The sequence below is a fragment of the Ranitomeya imitator genome, chromosome 2 (genome assembly GCF_032444005.1).
Source record: "Ranitomeya imitator isolate aRanImi1 chromosome 2, aRanImi1.pri, whole genome shotgun sequence".
NCBI lineage: Eukaryota > Metazoa > Chordata > Amphibia > Anura > Dendrobatidae > Ranitomeya > Ranitomeya imitator.
In genome coordinates, this window is record NC_091283.1 from 336,641,726 (window position 1) to 336,655,957 (window position 14,232).

Below are 14,232 nucleotides of genomic sequence, written 5' to 3' on the forward strand. Positions count from 1 at the left end.
TAAATAATTACAGTTTTTGTACATAGCTTGCCATTTTATGGACAGTTTAAGTGGAAATGTTCAAAAATATAAAACTCAAGGATATTTTATTAAAAAATAATTGTGTTTTTTATCTTAGCAGATGACTGTACCAGGAGATCAGAGGGACAGCTGACATCTTCCATTTTTAAATCTGATGATCTTCAGATCCTACAAGATACAACTGAAGTGAATGCCATTACTCTAGATATAACATCATCCATTCACAGCAAAGATCTGTCAGCTGATCCTATGAAACAGGTCCCATCTTCTGATTCATTACCGACTACTAAGGGAAATCAAAGTCACAAAAGAGGCATTAAAAAACAAACTGCTCCTAAAGCAAAGAAGTCATTTTCATGTTCAGAATGTGGGAAATATTTTACATGGAAATCACAGTTTGTTACTCACCAGAGAACTCACACAGGGGAGAAGCCTTTTTCCTGTTCAGAATGTGGGAAATGTTTTAACCGGAAATGGGTTCTTGATAACCACCAGAAAACCCACACAGGGGAGAAGCCTTTTTCCTGTCCAGAATGTGGGAAATGTTTTAACCGGAAATGGTTTTATGATAGCCACTTGAGAATCCACACAGGGGAGAGGCCTTTTTCCTGTTCTGAATGTGGGAAATATTTTACATGGAAATCGCATTTTGTTACTCACCAGAGAATTCACACAGGGGAGAAGCCTTTTTCCTGTTCAGAATGTGGGAAATGTTTTAGCCGGAAATGGTTACTTGATAGCCACTTGAGAACCCACACTGGGGAGAGGCCTTTTTCATGTCCAGAATGTGGGAAATGTTTTAAATTTAAAATAAATCTTGATCACCATCACAAAACCCACACAGGGGAGAAGCCTTTTTTATGTTCTAAATGTGGGAAATATTTTACATGGAAATCGCATTTTGTTACTCACCAGAAGATTCACACAGGGGAGAAGACTTTTTCCTGTTCCGAATGTGGGAAATGTTTTAACCGGAAAGCGCATCTTGTTAGACATCAGAGAACCCATACAGGGGAGAAGCCATTTTCCTGTTCAGAATGTGGGAAATGTTTTAACCGGAAAGCGCATCTTTTTAGCCATCAGAGAACTCACACAGGGGAGAAGCCTTTTTCTTGTTCAGAATGTGGGAAATGTTTTAACCGGAAAGCACATCTTGTTAGACATCAGAGCAGTCACACAGGGGAGAAACCTTTTTCATTTTCTTAATGTGGGAAATATTTTATTGGAATTCAACTATTAATAAACATCAGAGACGTCACATAGGGGAGAAGCCTTTTTTGTGTTCAGAATGTTGGAATCGTTTAACCATGCTATTCTGTTCCCATGTACTATACACTTGTATTGCTCCTGGGTCACTATGACCCGGTTTATTAAATCTTGATTTTAGATACTCTAACTCAATTATTTTTACACCTTTTGCTTACTAGACTGTATGGAAACATGTTTGGAAATAAAAAAAAATAAGAAAAATGAAATTGAAATCTTTATTTTTTTTCTATTAAAAAAAAACTTAGTAATAAAAGCAAAACGAAAAATAGCAAACTACACATATGTGTTAAAAAAAGCAAACCAAAACAAGCAAATCAAACATTTTGTGAAAAAAAATTAAAGATAATAAACACTTCAATTTGAACATATTTACATGGTAATATAAATTTATGTATTCTTGCATGAAGAACAATAAACATGGGCTTTGCATAAGAATTTTTTGCATCCAGAACATGTAATACTTGTTTCATTATCACAAGAATAAGGGCAATAGCTGCACCTTTTTCTTTTTATTCTGGAAGCACCGCTGGTAGAGGCCATGGGGGTAGAAGTGCTTGTGGAGGCCATGGTTTCACTTTCCTGAGCATGTTGCTGGATGCTCTGTACAAGGCCTGATGCTGCTTCCGTTCAGAAACCAAGGAGATAAGCCAGGAAGGCAGATTTACTTAGCCCAAAAAAATCATTTGCAGGCCTTTAGAGCTCAGCTTTACAAAATAAGGCGTTCTGCGCAGAATATACACGTGTAGTGCACACCTAGTGATCTCTCTGGATGCGCTCTAATAATAATAATAATCTTTATATAGCGCCAACATATTCCGCAGCGCTTTACAGGTTCAAACTGTCTACATTTTTGTATAGACTGTGTTAGGGGTCGAGTTCCCGCTTCTGCTGCGGTCTCCCATTCCTCTCCTGCCGCAGGTAAACCTGCTCAGCAGAGACGACGGTCCTTGCGTCTGGCTCAGTCTCACTCTGTGCTTAGGCTTGCTGTTGCTTCTCCAGCTTTTGCCATTAAAGCCAGTGCTGGGCAGCAGCGAGTGGACGCTTTTGAGGCTAAGTCCTGCTTTTTCCCTTCTGAGCATGCCCAGGGTGAGATCTCCCATTGGAGACCGAGGGTCACATGCTCAGATGCTGCAGTGGTTCCCATTGGTCCTCCTGGCAGGTCCTGAAAGGGCTAACTTCTGTGGCAGCTGCCCATTGGTCCTTTATTTGAAGGTCCTGAAAGTACTGCAGCTATATAAGCTGTGCATGACCGCACGGCCATGCGCTAGTGTACAATTGTATACGTGTGTTTGTTGTGAGTGCAAGTCGTTCATTAAATACCCCTACCCTATTGTATGACTGTTCGCGTATGGAGTATGGCTGCTATCTAGCGCCCGACTAACCACTCAACGTGTCACACACGTATCAGCGTCTATTGCTGTGACCGCCAGTGCAGCGCCACGCGCCTGTAGTGCGCCTCCTGACCCACGTCTGGGTGCTTAGTGGTGTCTGCCAGCACGGCACAGTTTGCAGTTCGGTGCTTTAATTATTTCAGTTACCTAACACACCCTGTTGCGGTGTTGTGTGCTAGTAGTCAGATCGGACATCAATCCTGTGTCTTGGGGTTGAGTTCGCTGACTCCTTGCTAGCACTCCTTGGTGCGGTACTGCGGACCAGTGGCTAAACTGGGTTCGCTTCCACCGCCATACTACGCTGCCATTTACTAGCAGCAGGTTTTCACCTGCACGGTGGACCCCGGACTGCGAACGCATCTATTTATATTACATCTTATTCTAAATGCGTTCTGCCAGTCCTAACAGAACACTAGCGCCAGGGTCTGGCTAGTAAATGGCGGACGATCAGCGTTTACAACGGTACATCCAGCAGCTGGAGGGAAGGTTGGCGGCTCTTGAGCGTTCAACCTCAGCTGTGGATGTCACTGCTGTCGCTGTTCAGGCTGCAAGTGTAGCCGCAGCCAGTTTGTCTGCTGCCACCCCTGCTCCGACTTTATCCCGTCTCCCGCTTCCTGACAAGTTTGCTGGCGACAGTAAGCAATGTCGCGGATTCGTGAGCCAGTGCTCCATACACCTTGAGCTCCTGGCGTCACGTTTCCCTACGGAACGGGCGAAAGTGAGATTTATTCTATCTCTCTTGTCGGGCAGGGCATTGGAGTGGGCAACGCCACTTTGGGAGTGAGATGATCGTGTGGTACAGAGTGCTCCTCTCTTCTTGGACGCTCTGAAGCAGGTCTTTTTAGGACCTCGTGTTACCCACGATACCGTGCTCCAGTTGTTGTCTATTACTCAGGGCTCGTCCGAGGTCAGCCAGTTTGCCATCCAGTTCCGGACTCTAGCTTCAGAGTTAGAGTGGCCAGACAAAGTTCTTATTCCAGTGTTCTGGAGGGGACTGGCAGACCATGTGAAGGACGCCTTGGCCACCAGGGAGATACCCGCCACACTGGAGGAACATATTTCTGTATCTACCCGCATCGACCTCCGTTTTCACGAGCGGAGGTTAGAGCGGGCCCAGTGTAGGCAGAGGTTTCGGCTGGCTCCCACCTTCACCAGACCTCTTGAATCTCCTGTCTTGGCGTCTGACTCCCATGAGGCCATGGAGGTTTCTCGAGCGGGACCTAAGTCTCAGGCCGCTCGAGTACCCGTGGTTTGTAAAAACTGTCATCAACTAGGACATTACGCCAATAAATGTCCGCGGCGGTCGGGAAACGATCGCGTCTAGTAACCATTGGGGGAGGTTCACTAGACACAGCTGCATTTTCCTCCAAACTGTCCTTTAAAGGGACAATCCTGTTAGGCTCCACCACTCTAACAGTCGAGCTTTGTGTGGATTCAGGAGCAGAGGGAAACTTCATGTCCTCTGCTTTTGCTCTGCGCCACGCTATACCACTAGTCATGCTCGCCAAACCTGCAACAGTTAGAGTTGTGAATGGGGCGACACTTCCACTGCAAATCACACACCAGACAGTTCCATTCTCGCTGTCCATGTCCCCTTCCCACCAGGAGATTATTTCCCTTCTTGTTCTTCCCGAGGGAATGGATGAGATTTTGCTGGGAATACCCTGGCTCCGTTTCCACTCCCCACATATTGAGTGGTCCTCAGGGAGAATATTGGGTTGGAGTAAGTCTTGTATGGGCAGGTGTGTGAGTGAGTGTGTACAGGTTTCTACTACCGAGGTACCCGCAGACCTTTCTTCTCTTCCCAAGTGCTATTGGTGCTATGCTGACGTATTCTCTAAAAAGGCTGCTGAGACTCTACCGCCTCATCGCCCCTACGACTGTCCTATTGACCTCTTGCCTGGAGCTGAACCTCCTCGGGGAAGGGTATATCCCCTCTCTCTCCCAGAGATGGAGGCTATGTCTCAATACATTCATTTTGATTTTCAAATCCAGATAAGTGACCGAGGTGGTTGATATGAGATGCGTAAGAAAGATGTTGTGGACATTGGTGTTCAAATCCTGCAAAAATTGTACGCATTCAGTTTCGGTGCCTAACCATACAAAGAATACGTTGTCAATGTACTGGTGCCAGTGGCGCACCTTCTCTTGAAACATCTTGGAGGGATATACCACTGTCTCCTCCCACCAGCCTAACAAGATGTTGGCGTAAGTTGGTGCCCATTTGGCTCCCATGGCCACGCCGGACACCTGGAGGTAGAACGTACTATCAAATAGAAAAAAGTTGTGATATAAAACAAACTTAAGAAGCTCTAACAGGAACGTATGATGTCTGGAGTCCTCAGGTTGGCGACGGTCTAAGAAAAAGTAAGTAAATAACTTGGCACTCAACTTGGTGAATAATGGTAATCAAGAAAATAGAAAATTTTATTACTTAGGATAGCAGTCCAGCAGATATTAAGACGTTTCGGTCTAACATTAAGACCTTCTTCAGTAAACTGCACAAGTATATGACAGAATATGACCAATTACAATGTTGAAAACAACAATTGCACAAAATACAAGGTAAATCTCATAATCAAAATGTGAACATAACATGTGATAGGAGGGAAGGGGAGAGAGGTAGGGAAGTCATAATTTTTACATACCCGACTGCTAAGATGGATGTATATAGGCGGTACTTTATGTGTGTGACTGAATGGTCCTATAATGGATCCAATAGGACCTAAATAATGGCGGTAGATAGCCTGGAATAGTAAAGCTTCAAATGAGGAACATGCCGTAAAAGTACCTAGATTATTTGAAAAAGGGTACTAACCAAATAGAAGGATGTCTGTGCCTATCCACAGGAGATATATATAATGGAAAACCTAATAGAATGAGCTTTGTAAGTATGATAATAGACCATATAACCAAGAGCTATATAAAGAGGGAAAAGGAGGGAGGGTGGGTTTCACTTACTTAGGATATCTACAGAGGTAATCTCGCATTCATAAGGACCAATGATGTCCAGACGATAACTGTAAGTATGAAGAAAATACTGTAATAGAGCCTATAAGGTAGGGAACTATATACATAGTAGAATGATTCTCACCTTAAGTAGGTGGGTCTCAATGGAGACAAATAGTAGAAAATGGGTTGCGGGAATATTTTAGAGAAATATCTGGAAAAGGAAATGTATATAAGGCTCTGTAGTGAGACACGACCCAAATGAAAAGAGAAAAAAAGGAGAAAAAACAAGGGTAACACTGCTCACCTAATATATAGGGTATTCAGGAGAAATCCATATACTGTTGCAGATAACAGGCAGCTCCTACGATATATAGATGGTGGGTGATGGGCCAAGAGAAACCGGCAGGCAGAGGGCTGAAATAGTATAAAGGACTCACCAGGAGACGTGGGCTGAAGAGGAACGTCAACGCGGTGTCCACCGCTGGTTGAATGTCCCGTAATAGAACTGGCCGCGTTACATAGCCGATGGGCGGGACTACCCGCCGGAAGTTCGGCTGGCCGGAAATCAGCAGAGAGCATAATGGGACATGTAGTCCCAGAGCAATGTAGTTAGTAGCGCGTCATCCACAGAGTGGTGTCTAAGTGGCTGGAGTCAGACCGGAAGAGGACGCTAAGTTCGGCCGGCCGGAAACCAGTACAAAGCATAATGGGATATGTAGTCTCAAAACGAAATGGGACATGTAGTTCCAGAGCGATGCGTCCCGGGGCTATAATAACCTAAGTGGCGTCATGATGGTAGACGCTAAAAAAAAAAAAAAAAAAAAGGGGGAGGAACCATAATAAGTGGGCACATTAACACTATGGTGATTTCAAGATTATAAAAAGCCGGATCTAAGGTGGGCGCTGAGTAATTTGTCCCAGGGGCATAGCAGATAGGAGGACATACTAAGAAAGATGCTGAGGAAAGCAGGGCTATAAACGTATGGTACGTACAATGACAGGGATAAGTAGACAGCTGACCAGAAAATGTGAGTGAAAAACTAATGTAATATATACTATGTGTATAAATAACCGGCAATATAATGGTAGGTGGTACTATGGAAGGAAGTATGTATGTAAGCTAAGAAAACCAAATAGCTAACTGTAACAAAAAATAAAAAAATAAATAAATAAATAAAAATATAGCAGTCGGGTGGGGAACAAGGAAGGGAAATCCGAGGGGGAGGGAGCAGGCAGTGATTTGCATGTTGAACGTCAATAAAGGCGACTCTGTGAAAAGAGACAAACATATTATTATATGGCATATTGTACCAGTAACATATAAACACTGGTTTGTGGTATTACAAAGAAGTAACATTGGCTATAATAAACATAGGCTATAATAAATAGAATTTAGACAAAGGCCAGGGGGTCATATTCTCTGTTAAGGCCCTTGGGAGTCAAAGTTTGTAATTCAAGGATCCAGTATGCCTCTTTCTTCTTAAGGAGGTGGATTCTGTTACCACCCCGTCTCTGCACCGGAATGTGTTCCAATATTTGAAATCTTAGTTGTGATGTGTTGTGGCCCTTGGATATGAAATGGGATGGAAGTGGTAACAGTAAGTTCTGACAGCGAATCGTCGATTTGTGTTTCGAAATACGAGATCTAATAGATTGAGTGGTCTCGCCGATATACAGGAGGCCACATGGGCATTTAATCGCATAAACCACAAATGATGAGTCACAAGTGAAATACCCTTTGATATTGTATCTCTTACCAGAATGGGGATGATGGAGGATGTCACCCTTGATAACACTATTGCATTGGTTGCAATGTAGACACGGGAAGGTGCCGTGTTTGGGTTGAGCAAGGAAACGTTGTGTACTATCTTTATTGGTACCTAAGTCAGCTTTGACTAATGAATCGCGAATATTGGTAGAGCGTTTGTAACATGGCAAAAAATGATCTTTAAATTCTGGGATTTGAGGATGCGCTGTACGGAGTAAGTTCCAGTGACGTCTAATGCTGTGGTGTAGAATGTGTACATACGGATGATATACATGTACAAAGGGTACTCTTTTATTACTACGGGGACGTGCTGTAGTCTGAGGGTTGATAGCCTCCGTAAGGAGATCGGAGGGATAACCCCTTTCACGAAATTTGATGTACATTTCGTCCGTTCTGGTTTTTAGAAGATTAGGGTCAGTGACTATCCTCTGTACTCGTTTGAATTGTGACCGAGGAATCGATTTCTTTGTGGCTGTAGGGTGTGAACTGCTGTAGTGTAGCAGACTATTTCTATCAGTTGGCTTGGTGTATAGGTCTGTCTTAAGGGTATTTAGTTCATCTTTGAAGACAAGTGTGTCCAGAAAGCTGACTTTTTCTGTGCTACTCGTCATGGTAAAGGTAAGTCCTGGCCAGGCTGTATTGAGAGTATGGAAAAACAGATCCAAAGTTTGTGGTGTACCAGTCCATAGACAAAAAATGTCATCTATGTAGCGTTTCCAGAAGGGGCAATATGCTTGGAACAGAGGGTCTGGATAAACAATTTCCTCCTCAAAGAGGGCCATGTAGCTATTAGCATATGGCGGGGCTACGTTAGACCCCATGGCAGTGCCTTTCGTTTGTAAAAAGAATTGATCTTCAAACATAAAGAAATTTTCGGTAAGGACTATTGTCAGTAGGTCTACACAGAGATTGACTACATCGTGGTGGAGTAATGAGTTTGTGAGCAAATGTCTAACGCTGAAAATTCCTTGAGTATGGGGGATAGATGTATATAGATCTTTAACATCTAAAGAGACCAATAAGAGGTCAGTGGGAAGTGGGTCTAAATTATTCAGTTGGCGTAGGAAATCACCTGTGTCAAGGAGAAATGATGGAGATGTACGTACGAGTGGTGTCAAGATCTTTTCCAGGAAAATGGCCAGTGGGGAAAGTATGGACTCGGTAGAGGCTACTATCGGGCGGCCTGGTGGATGTTCAAGGTTTTTATGTATTTTAGGCAGTATATAGAATACTGGGGTGATGGGAAAGTCCTTAGTTAGATATTCTTGTGTTTTGCCATCAATGACACCCTTTTCAACTTAGGGATCAAGGGTCTCCTTGATAAGGTTTCTGATCATGGTAGTGGGATCGGTTGGTAATAAGCGGTAAACGGTGTTGTCTCTCAATTGTCGATGAATCTCTTGAGTGTAATCCGATTTATTCATAATCACTATAGCCCCGCCTTTATCGGCTGGCTTGATGACAATCTCGTTATCGGTTCTCAGTGTCTGTAGGGCCTGAAAGTCAGGAGTACTGAGATTAGTAGAGGTGTGTAATTTGTGTGTCTCAATGTCCTGACGAAGTCTGGAGAAAGACTGTTCGATGATGCCTATGAAGGCCTCAACTGCATGGGAGGACTTAGGAGGTCTATAAGTGCTCTTATTACTAGTAATATACTTATAGACCTCCTAAGTCCTCCCATGCAGTTGAGGCCTTCATAGGCATCATCGAACAGTCTTTCTCCAGACTTCGTCAGGACATTGAGACACACAAATTACACACCTCTACTAATCTCAGTACTCCTGACTTTCAGGCCCTACAGACACTGAGAAACGATAACGAGATTGTCATCAAGCCAGCCGATAAAGGCGGGGCTATGGTGATTATGAATAAATCGGATTACACTCAAGAGATTCATCGACAATTGTGAGACAACACCGTTTACCGCTTATTACCAACCGATCCCACTACCATGATCAGAAACCTTATCAAGGAGACCCTTGATCCCTACGTTGAAAAGGGTGTCATTGATGGCAAAACACAAGAATATCTAACTAAGGACTTTCCCATCACCCCAGTATTCTATATACTGCCTAAAATACATAAAAACCTTGAACATCCACCAGGTCGCCCGATAGTAGCCTCTACCGAGTCCATACTTTCCCCACTGACCATTTTCCTGGAAAAGATCTTGACACCACTCGTACGTACATCTCCATCATTTCTCCTTGACACAGGTGATTTCCTACGCCAACTGAATAATTTAGACCCACTTCCCACTGACCTCTTATTGGTCTCTTTAGATGTTAAAGATCTATATACATCTATCCCCCATACTCAAGGAATTTTCAGCGTTAGACATTTGCTCACAAACTCATTACTCCACCACGATGTAGTCAATCTCTGTGTAGACCTACTGACAATAGTCCTTACCGAAAATTTCTTTATGTTTGAAGATCAATTCTTTTTACAAACGAAAGGCACTGCCATGGGGTCTAACGTAGCCCCGCCATATGCTAATAGCTACATGGCCCTCTTTGAGGAGGAAATTGTTTATCCAGACCCTCTGTTCCAAGCATATTGCCCCTTCTGGAAACGCTACATAGATGACGTTTTTTGTCTATGGACTGGTACACCACAAACTTTGGATCTGTTTTTCCATACTCTCAATACAGCCTGGCCAGGACTTACCTTTACCATGACGAGTAGCACAGAAAAAGTCAGCTTTCTGGACACACTTGTCTTCAAAGATGAACTAAATACCCTTAAGACAGACCTATACACCAAGCCAACTGATAGAAATAGTCTGCTACACTACAGCAGTTCACACCCTACAGCCACAAAGAAATCGATTCCTCGGTCACAATTCAAACGAGTACAGAGGATAGTCACTGACCCTAATCTTCTAAAAACCAGAACGGACGAAATGTACATCAAATTTCGTGAAAGGGGTTATCCCTCCGATCTCCTTACGGAGGCTATCAACCCTCAGACTACAGCACGTCCCCGTAGTAATAAAAGAGTACCCTTTGTACATGTATATCATCCGTATGTACACATTCTACACCACAGCATTAGACGTCACTGGAACTTACTCCGTACAGCGCATCCTCAAATCCCAGAATTTAAAGATCATTTTTTGCCATGTTACAAACGCTCTACCAATATTCGCGATTCATTAGTCAAAGCTGACTTAGGTACCAATAAAGATAGTACACAACGTTTCCTTGCTCAACCCAAACACGGCACCTTCCTGTGTCTACATTGCAACCAATGCAATAGTGTTATCAAGGGTGACATCCTCCATCATCCCCATTCTGGTAAGAGATACAATATCAAAGGGTATTTCACTTGTGACTCATCATTTGTGGTTTATGCGATTAAATGCCCATGTGGCCTCCTGTATATCGGCGAGACCACTCAATCTATTAGATCTCGTATTTCGAAACACAAATCGACGATTCGCTGTCAGAACTTACTGTTACCACTTCCATCCCATTTCATATCCAAGGGCCACAACACATCACAACTAAGATTTCAAATATTGGAACACATTCCGGTACAGAGACGGGGTGGTAACAGAATCCACCTCCTTAAGAAGAAAGAGGCATACTGGATCCATGAATTACAAACTTTGACTCCCAAGGGCCTTAACAGAGAATATGACCCCCTGGCCTTTGTCTAAATTCTATTTATTATAGCCTATGTTTATTATAGCCAATGTTACTTCTTTGTAATACCACAAACCAGTGTTTATATGTTACTGGTACAATATGCCATATACTAATATGTTTGTCTCTTTTCACAGAGTCGCCTTTATTGACGTTCAACATGCAAATCACTGCCTGCTCCCTCCCCCTCGGATTTCCCTTCCTTGTTCCCCACCCGACTGCTATATTTTTATTTATTTATTTATTTTTTTATTTTTTGTTACAGTTAGCTATTTGGTTTTCTTAGCTTACATACATACTTCCTTCCATAGTACCACCTACCATTATATTGCCGGTTATTTATACACATAGTATATATTACATTAGTTTTTCACTCACATTTTCTGGTCAGCTGTCTACTTATCCCTGTCATTGTACGTACCATACGTTTATAGCCCTGCTTTCCTCAGCATCTTTCTTAGTATGTCCTCCTATCTGCTATGCCCCTGGGACAAATTACTCAGCGCCCACCTTAGATCCGGCTTTTTATAATCTTGAAATCACCATAGTGTTAATGTGCCCACTTATTATGGTTCCTCCCCCTTTTTTTTTTTTTTTTTAGCGTCTACCTTCATGACGCCACTTAGGTTATTATAGCCCCGGGACGCATCGCTCTGGAACTACATGTCCCATTTCGTTTTGAGACTACATATCCCATTATGCTTTGTACTGGTTTCCGGCCGGCCGAACTTAGCGTCCTCTTCCGGTCTGACTCCAGCCACTTAGACACCACTCTGTGGATGACGCGCTACTAACTACATTGCTCTGGGACTACATGTCCCATTATGCTCTCTGCTGATTTCCGGCCAGCCGAACTTCCGGCGGGTAGTCCCGCCCCTCGGCTATGTAACGCGGCCAGTTCTATTACGGGACATTCAACCAGCGGTGGACACCGCGTTGACGTTCCTCTTCAGCCCACGTCTCCTGGTGAGTCCTTTATACTATTTCAGCCCTCTGCTTGCCGGTTTCTCTTGGCCCATCACCCACCATCTATATATCGTAGGAGCTGCCTGTTATCTGCAACAGTATATGGATTTCTCCTGAATACCCTATATATTAGGTGAGCAGTGTTACCCTTGTTTTTTCTCCTTTTTTTCTCTTTTCATTTGGGTCGTGTCTCACTACAGAGCCTTATATACATTTCCTTTTCCAGATATTTCTCTAAAATATTCCCGCAACCCATTTTCTACTATTTGTCTCCATTGAGACCCACCTACTTAAGGTGAGAATCATTCTACTATGTATATAGTTCCCTACCTTATAGACTCTATTACAGTATTTTCTTCATACTTACAGTTATCGTCTGGACATCATTGGTCCTTATGAATGCGAGATTACCTCTGTAGATATCCTAAGTAAGTGAAACCCACCCTCCCTCCTTTTCCCTCTTTATATAGCTCTTGGTTATATGGTCTATTATCATACTTACAAAGCTCCTTCTATTAGGTTTTCCATTATATATATCTCCTGTGGATAGGCACAGACATCCTTCTATTTGGTTAGTACCCTTTTTCAAATAATCTAGGTACTTTTACGGCATGTTCCTCATTTGAAGCTTTACTATTCCAGGCTATCTACCGCCATTATTTAGGTCCTATTGGATCCATTATAGGACCATTCAGTCACACACATAAAGTACCGCCTATATACATCCATCTTAGCAGTCGGGTATGTAAAAATTATGACTTCCCTACCTCTCTCCCCTTCCCTCCTATCACATGTTATGTTCACATTTTGATTATGAGATTTACCTTGTATTTTGTGCAATTGTTGTTTTCAACATTGTAATTGGTCATATTCTGTCATATACTTGTGCAGTTTACTGAAGAAGGTCTTAATGTTAGACCGAAACGTCTTAATATCTGCTGGACTGCTATCCTAAGTAATACAATTTTCTATTTTCTTGATTACCACTATTCACCAAGTTGAGTGCCAAGTTATTTACTTACTATATCTACTGGTGTGGGAAACCTCACTTGAGCACCGACACAGCTGTGCCACGCTATACTCTACTACTGGTCTAAGAAAAAGGACACAGCATTGATACCGTCTACATGACTGATATTGGAATACAATGATTCCACATAACATGTTACTAGGTAAAACTCAGTAGGTAGATGGATATCTCGGATGATTTCAATAAAATGGGCAGAGTCCCTCACATATGAGGGTAGTGCTGTGGCAACAGGCTGCAGAAAGAAGTCAATGTAATGGCAAGCTTTCTCACATAAACTGCCAATACATGAGACGATGGAGCGACCAGGGGGTTTCTTGTCGTCTTTATGAATTTTGGGCAACATGTAGAATGTCACAATGATGGGATCATCCACCCACATGTAACGTTTTTCATTGGGGGTGATGATGTCAAGCTGATTGGCCCTGCAGAGTAAAGTCTGCAATTTAGACACAAATGTCTGTGTGGGGTCCGATGGTGACTTGGTATAAAACCACCTATCATCAAGTTGTCTAATAGCTTCCTCCCGGTACATGTGGGTGGGCCAAAGAACGACATTACCCCCCTTATCCGCTTCCTTGATAGTAAAAGTCCCATTATTTCTCAGCTCAGAGATGGCACGACTTTCTGCAGCAGATAGATTGGATGGTGTACTAACCTTGGGGACCATGGCCATTATGTCCCTTTTCACCAATTCATAAAAAATCTTGACAGCCGGAACTAATGTGAAGGAAGGTGCCCTCAAGGATTTTTTCTTGAATGGAAATTTGTTATGTGGAGCCGCAGTTTGGTTCTCCTTCAATAGGTCTACCAAATCTTGGAAGGCCTGACGTTCGTCCTGGGGAATGCTCTGTAACATGTCTGGTTTCTTGTACATAACCTGAAAGGTGATATTCCTGCAAAAAAGGTATAAGTCTTTGATGAGTGTAAACTTATCTACCCTATGCGTGGGGACGAATGTTAGGCCCCTCCGGAGAGCTGACAATTCAACCTGTGATAAAGGGTGGTTAGACAGATTAATAACCTGTAATACATCACTCAGTACCTCTAAATCCGTTGTTGGAATCTCCTGGGTGCCAATGCGATTTACTTGCGCCTGGTTGGATATTTGTGCCGATATGGCGATGTCTTCCCTCGATATTGTGGAGGGCGTTTTCTTGGAGGTCTTCTTCTTTCATCTGCCACGTC

At 43.1% G+C, this 14,232-nt stretch overlaps 1 protein-coding gene across 3 annotated transcripts in view; it reads left to right on the forward strand.

Annotated features, from left to right (window-relative positions):
* LOC138663608 (zinc finger protein 25-like) overlaps positions 1–14,232 on the forward strand; it is a 418,987-nt gene that overhangs the window by 157,045 nt on the left and 247,710 nt on the right. The window contains exon 13 of one of the 3 annotated variants that reach the window (XM_069749876.1): positions 119–1,482. The exons of 1 other annotated variant lie outside the window; for it this stretch is intronic. In XM_069749876.1, the coding sequence (XP_069605977.1) occupies positions 119–1,227 (1,109 nt within the window). In that variant the 3' untranslated portion in view covers positions 1,228–1,482. Of the gene's footprint in view, positions 1–118; positions 1,483–14,232 lie in introns of those variants that run through there. One more of the 3 variants, XM_069749877.1, reaches the window with a different exon arrangement.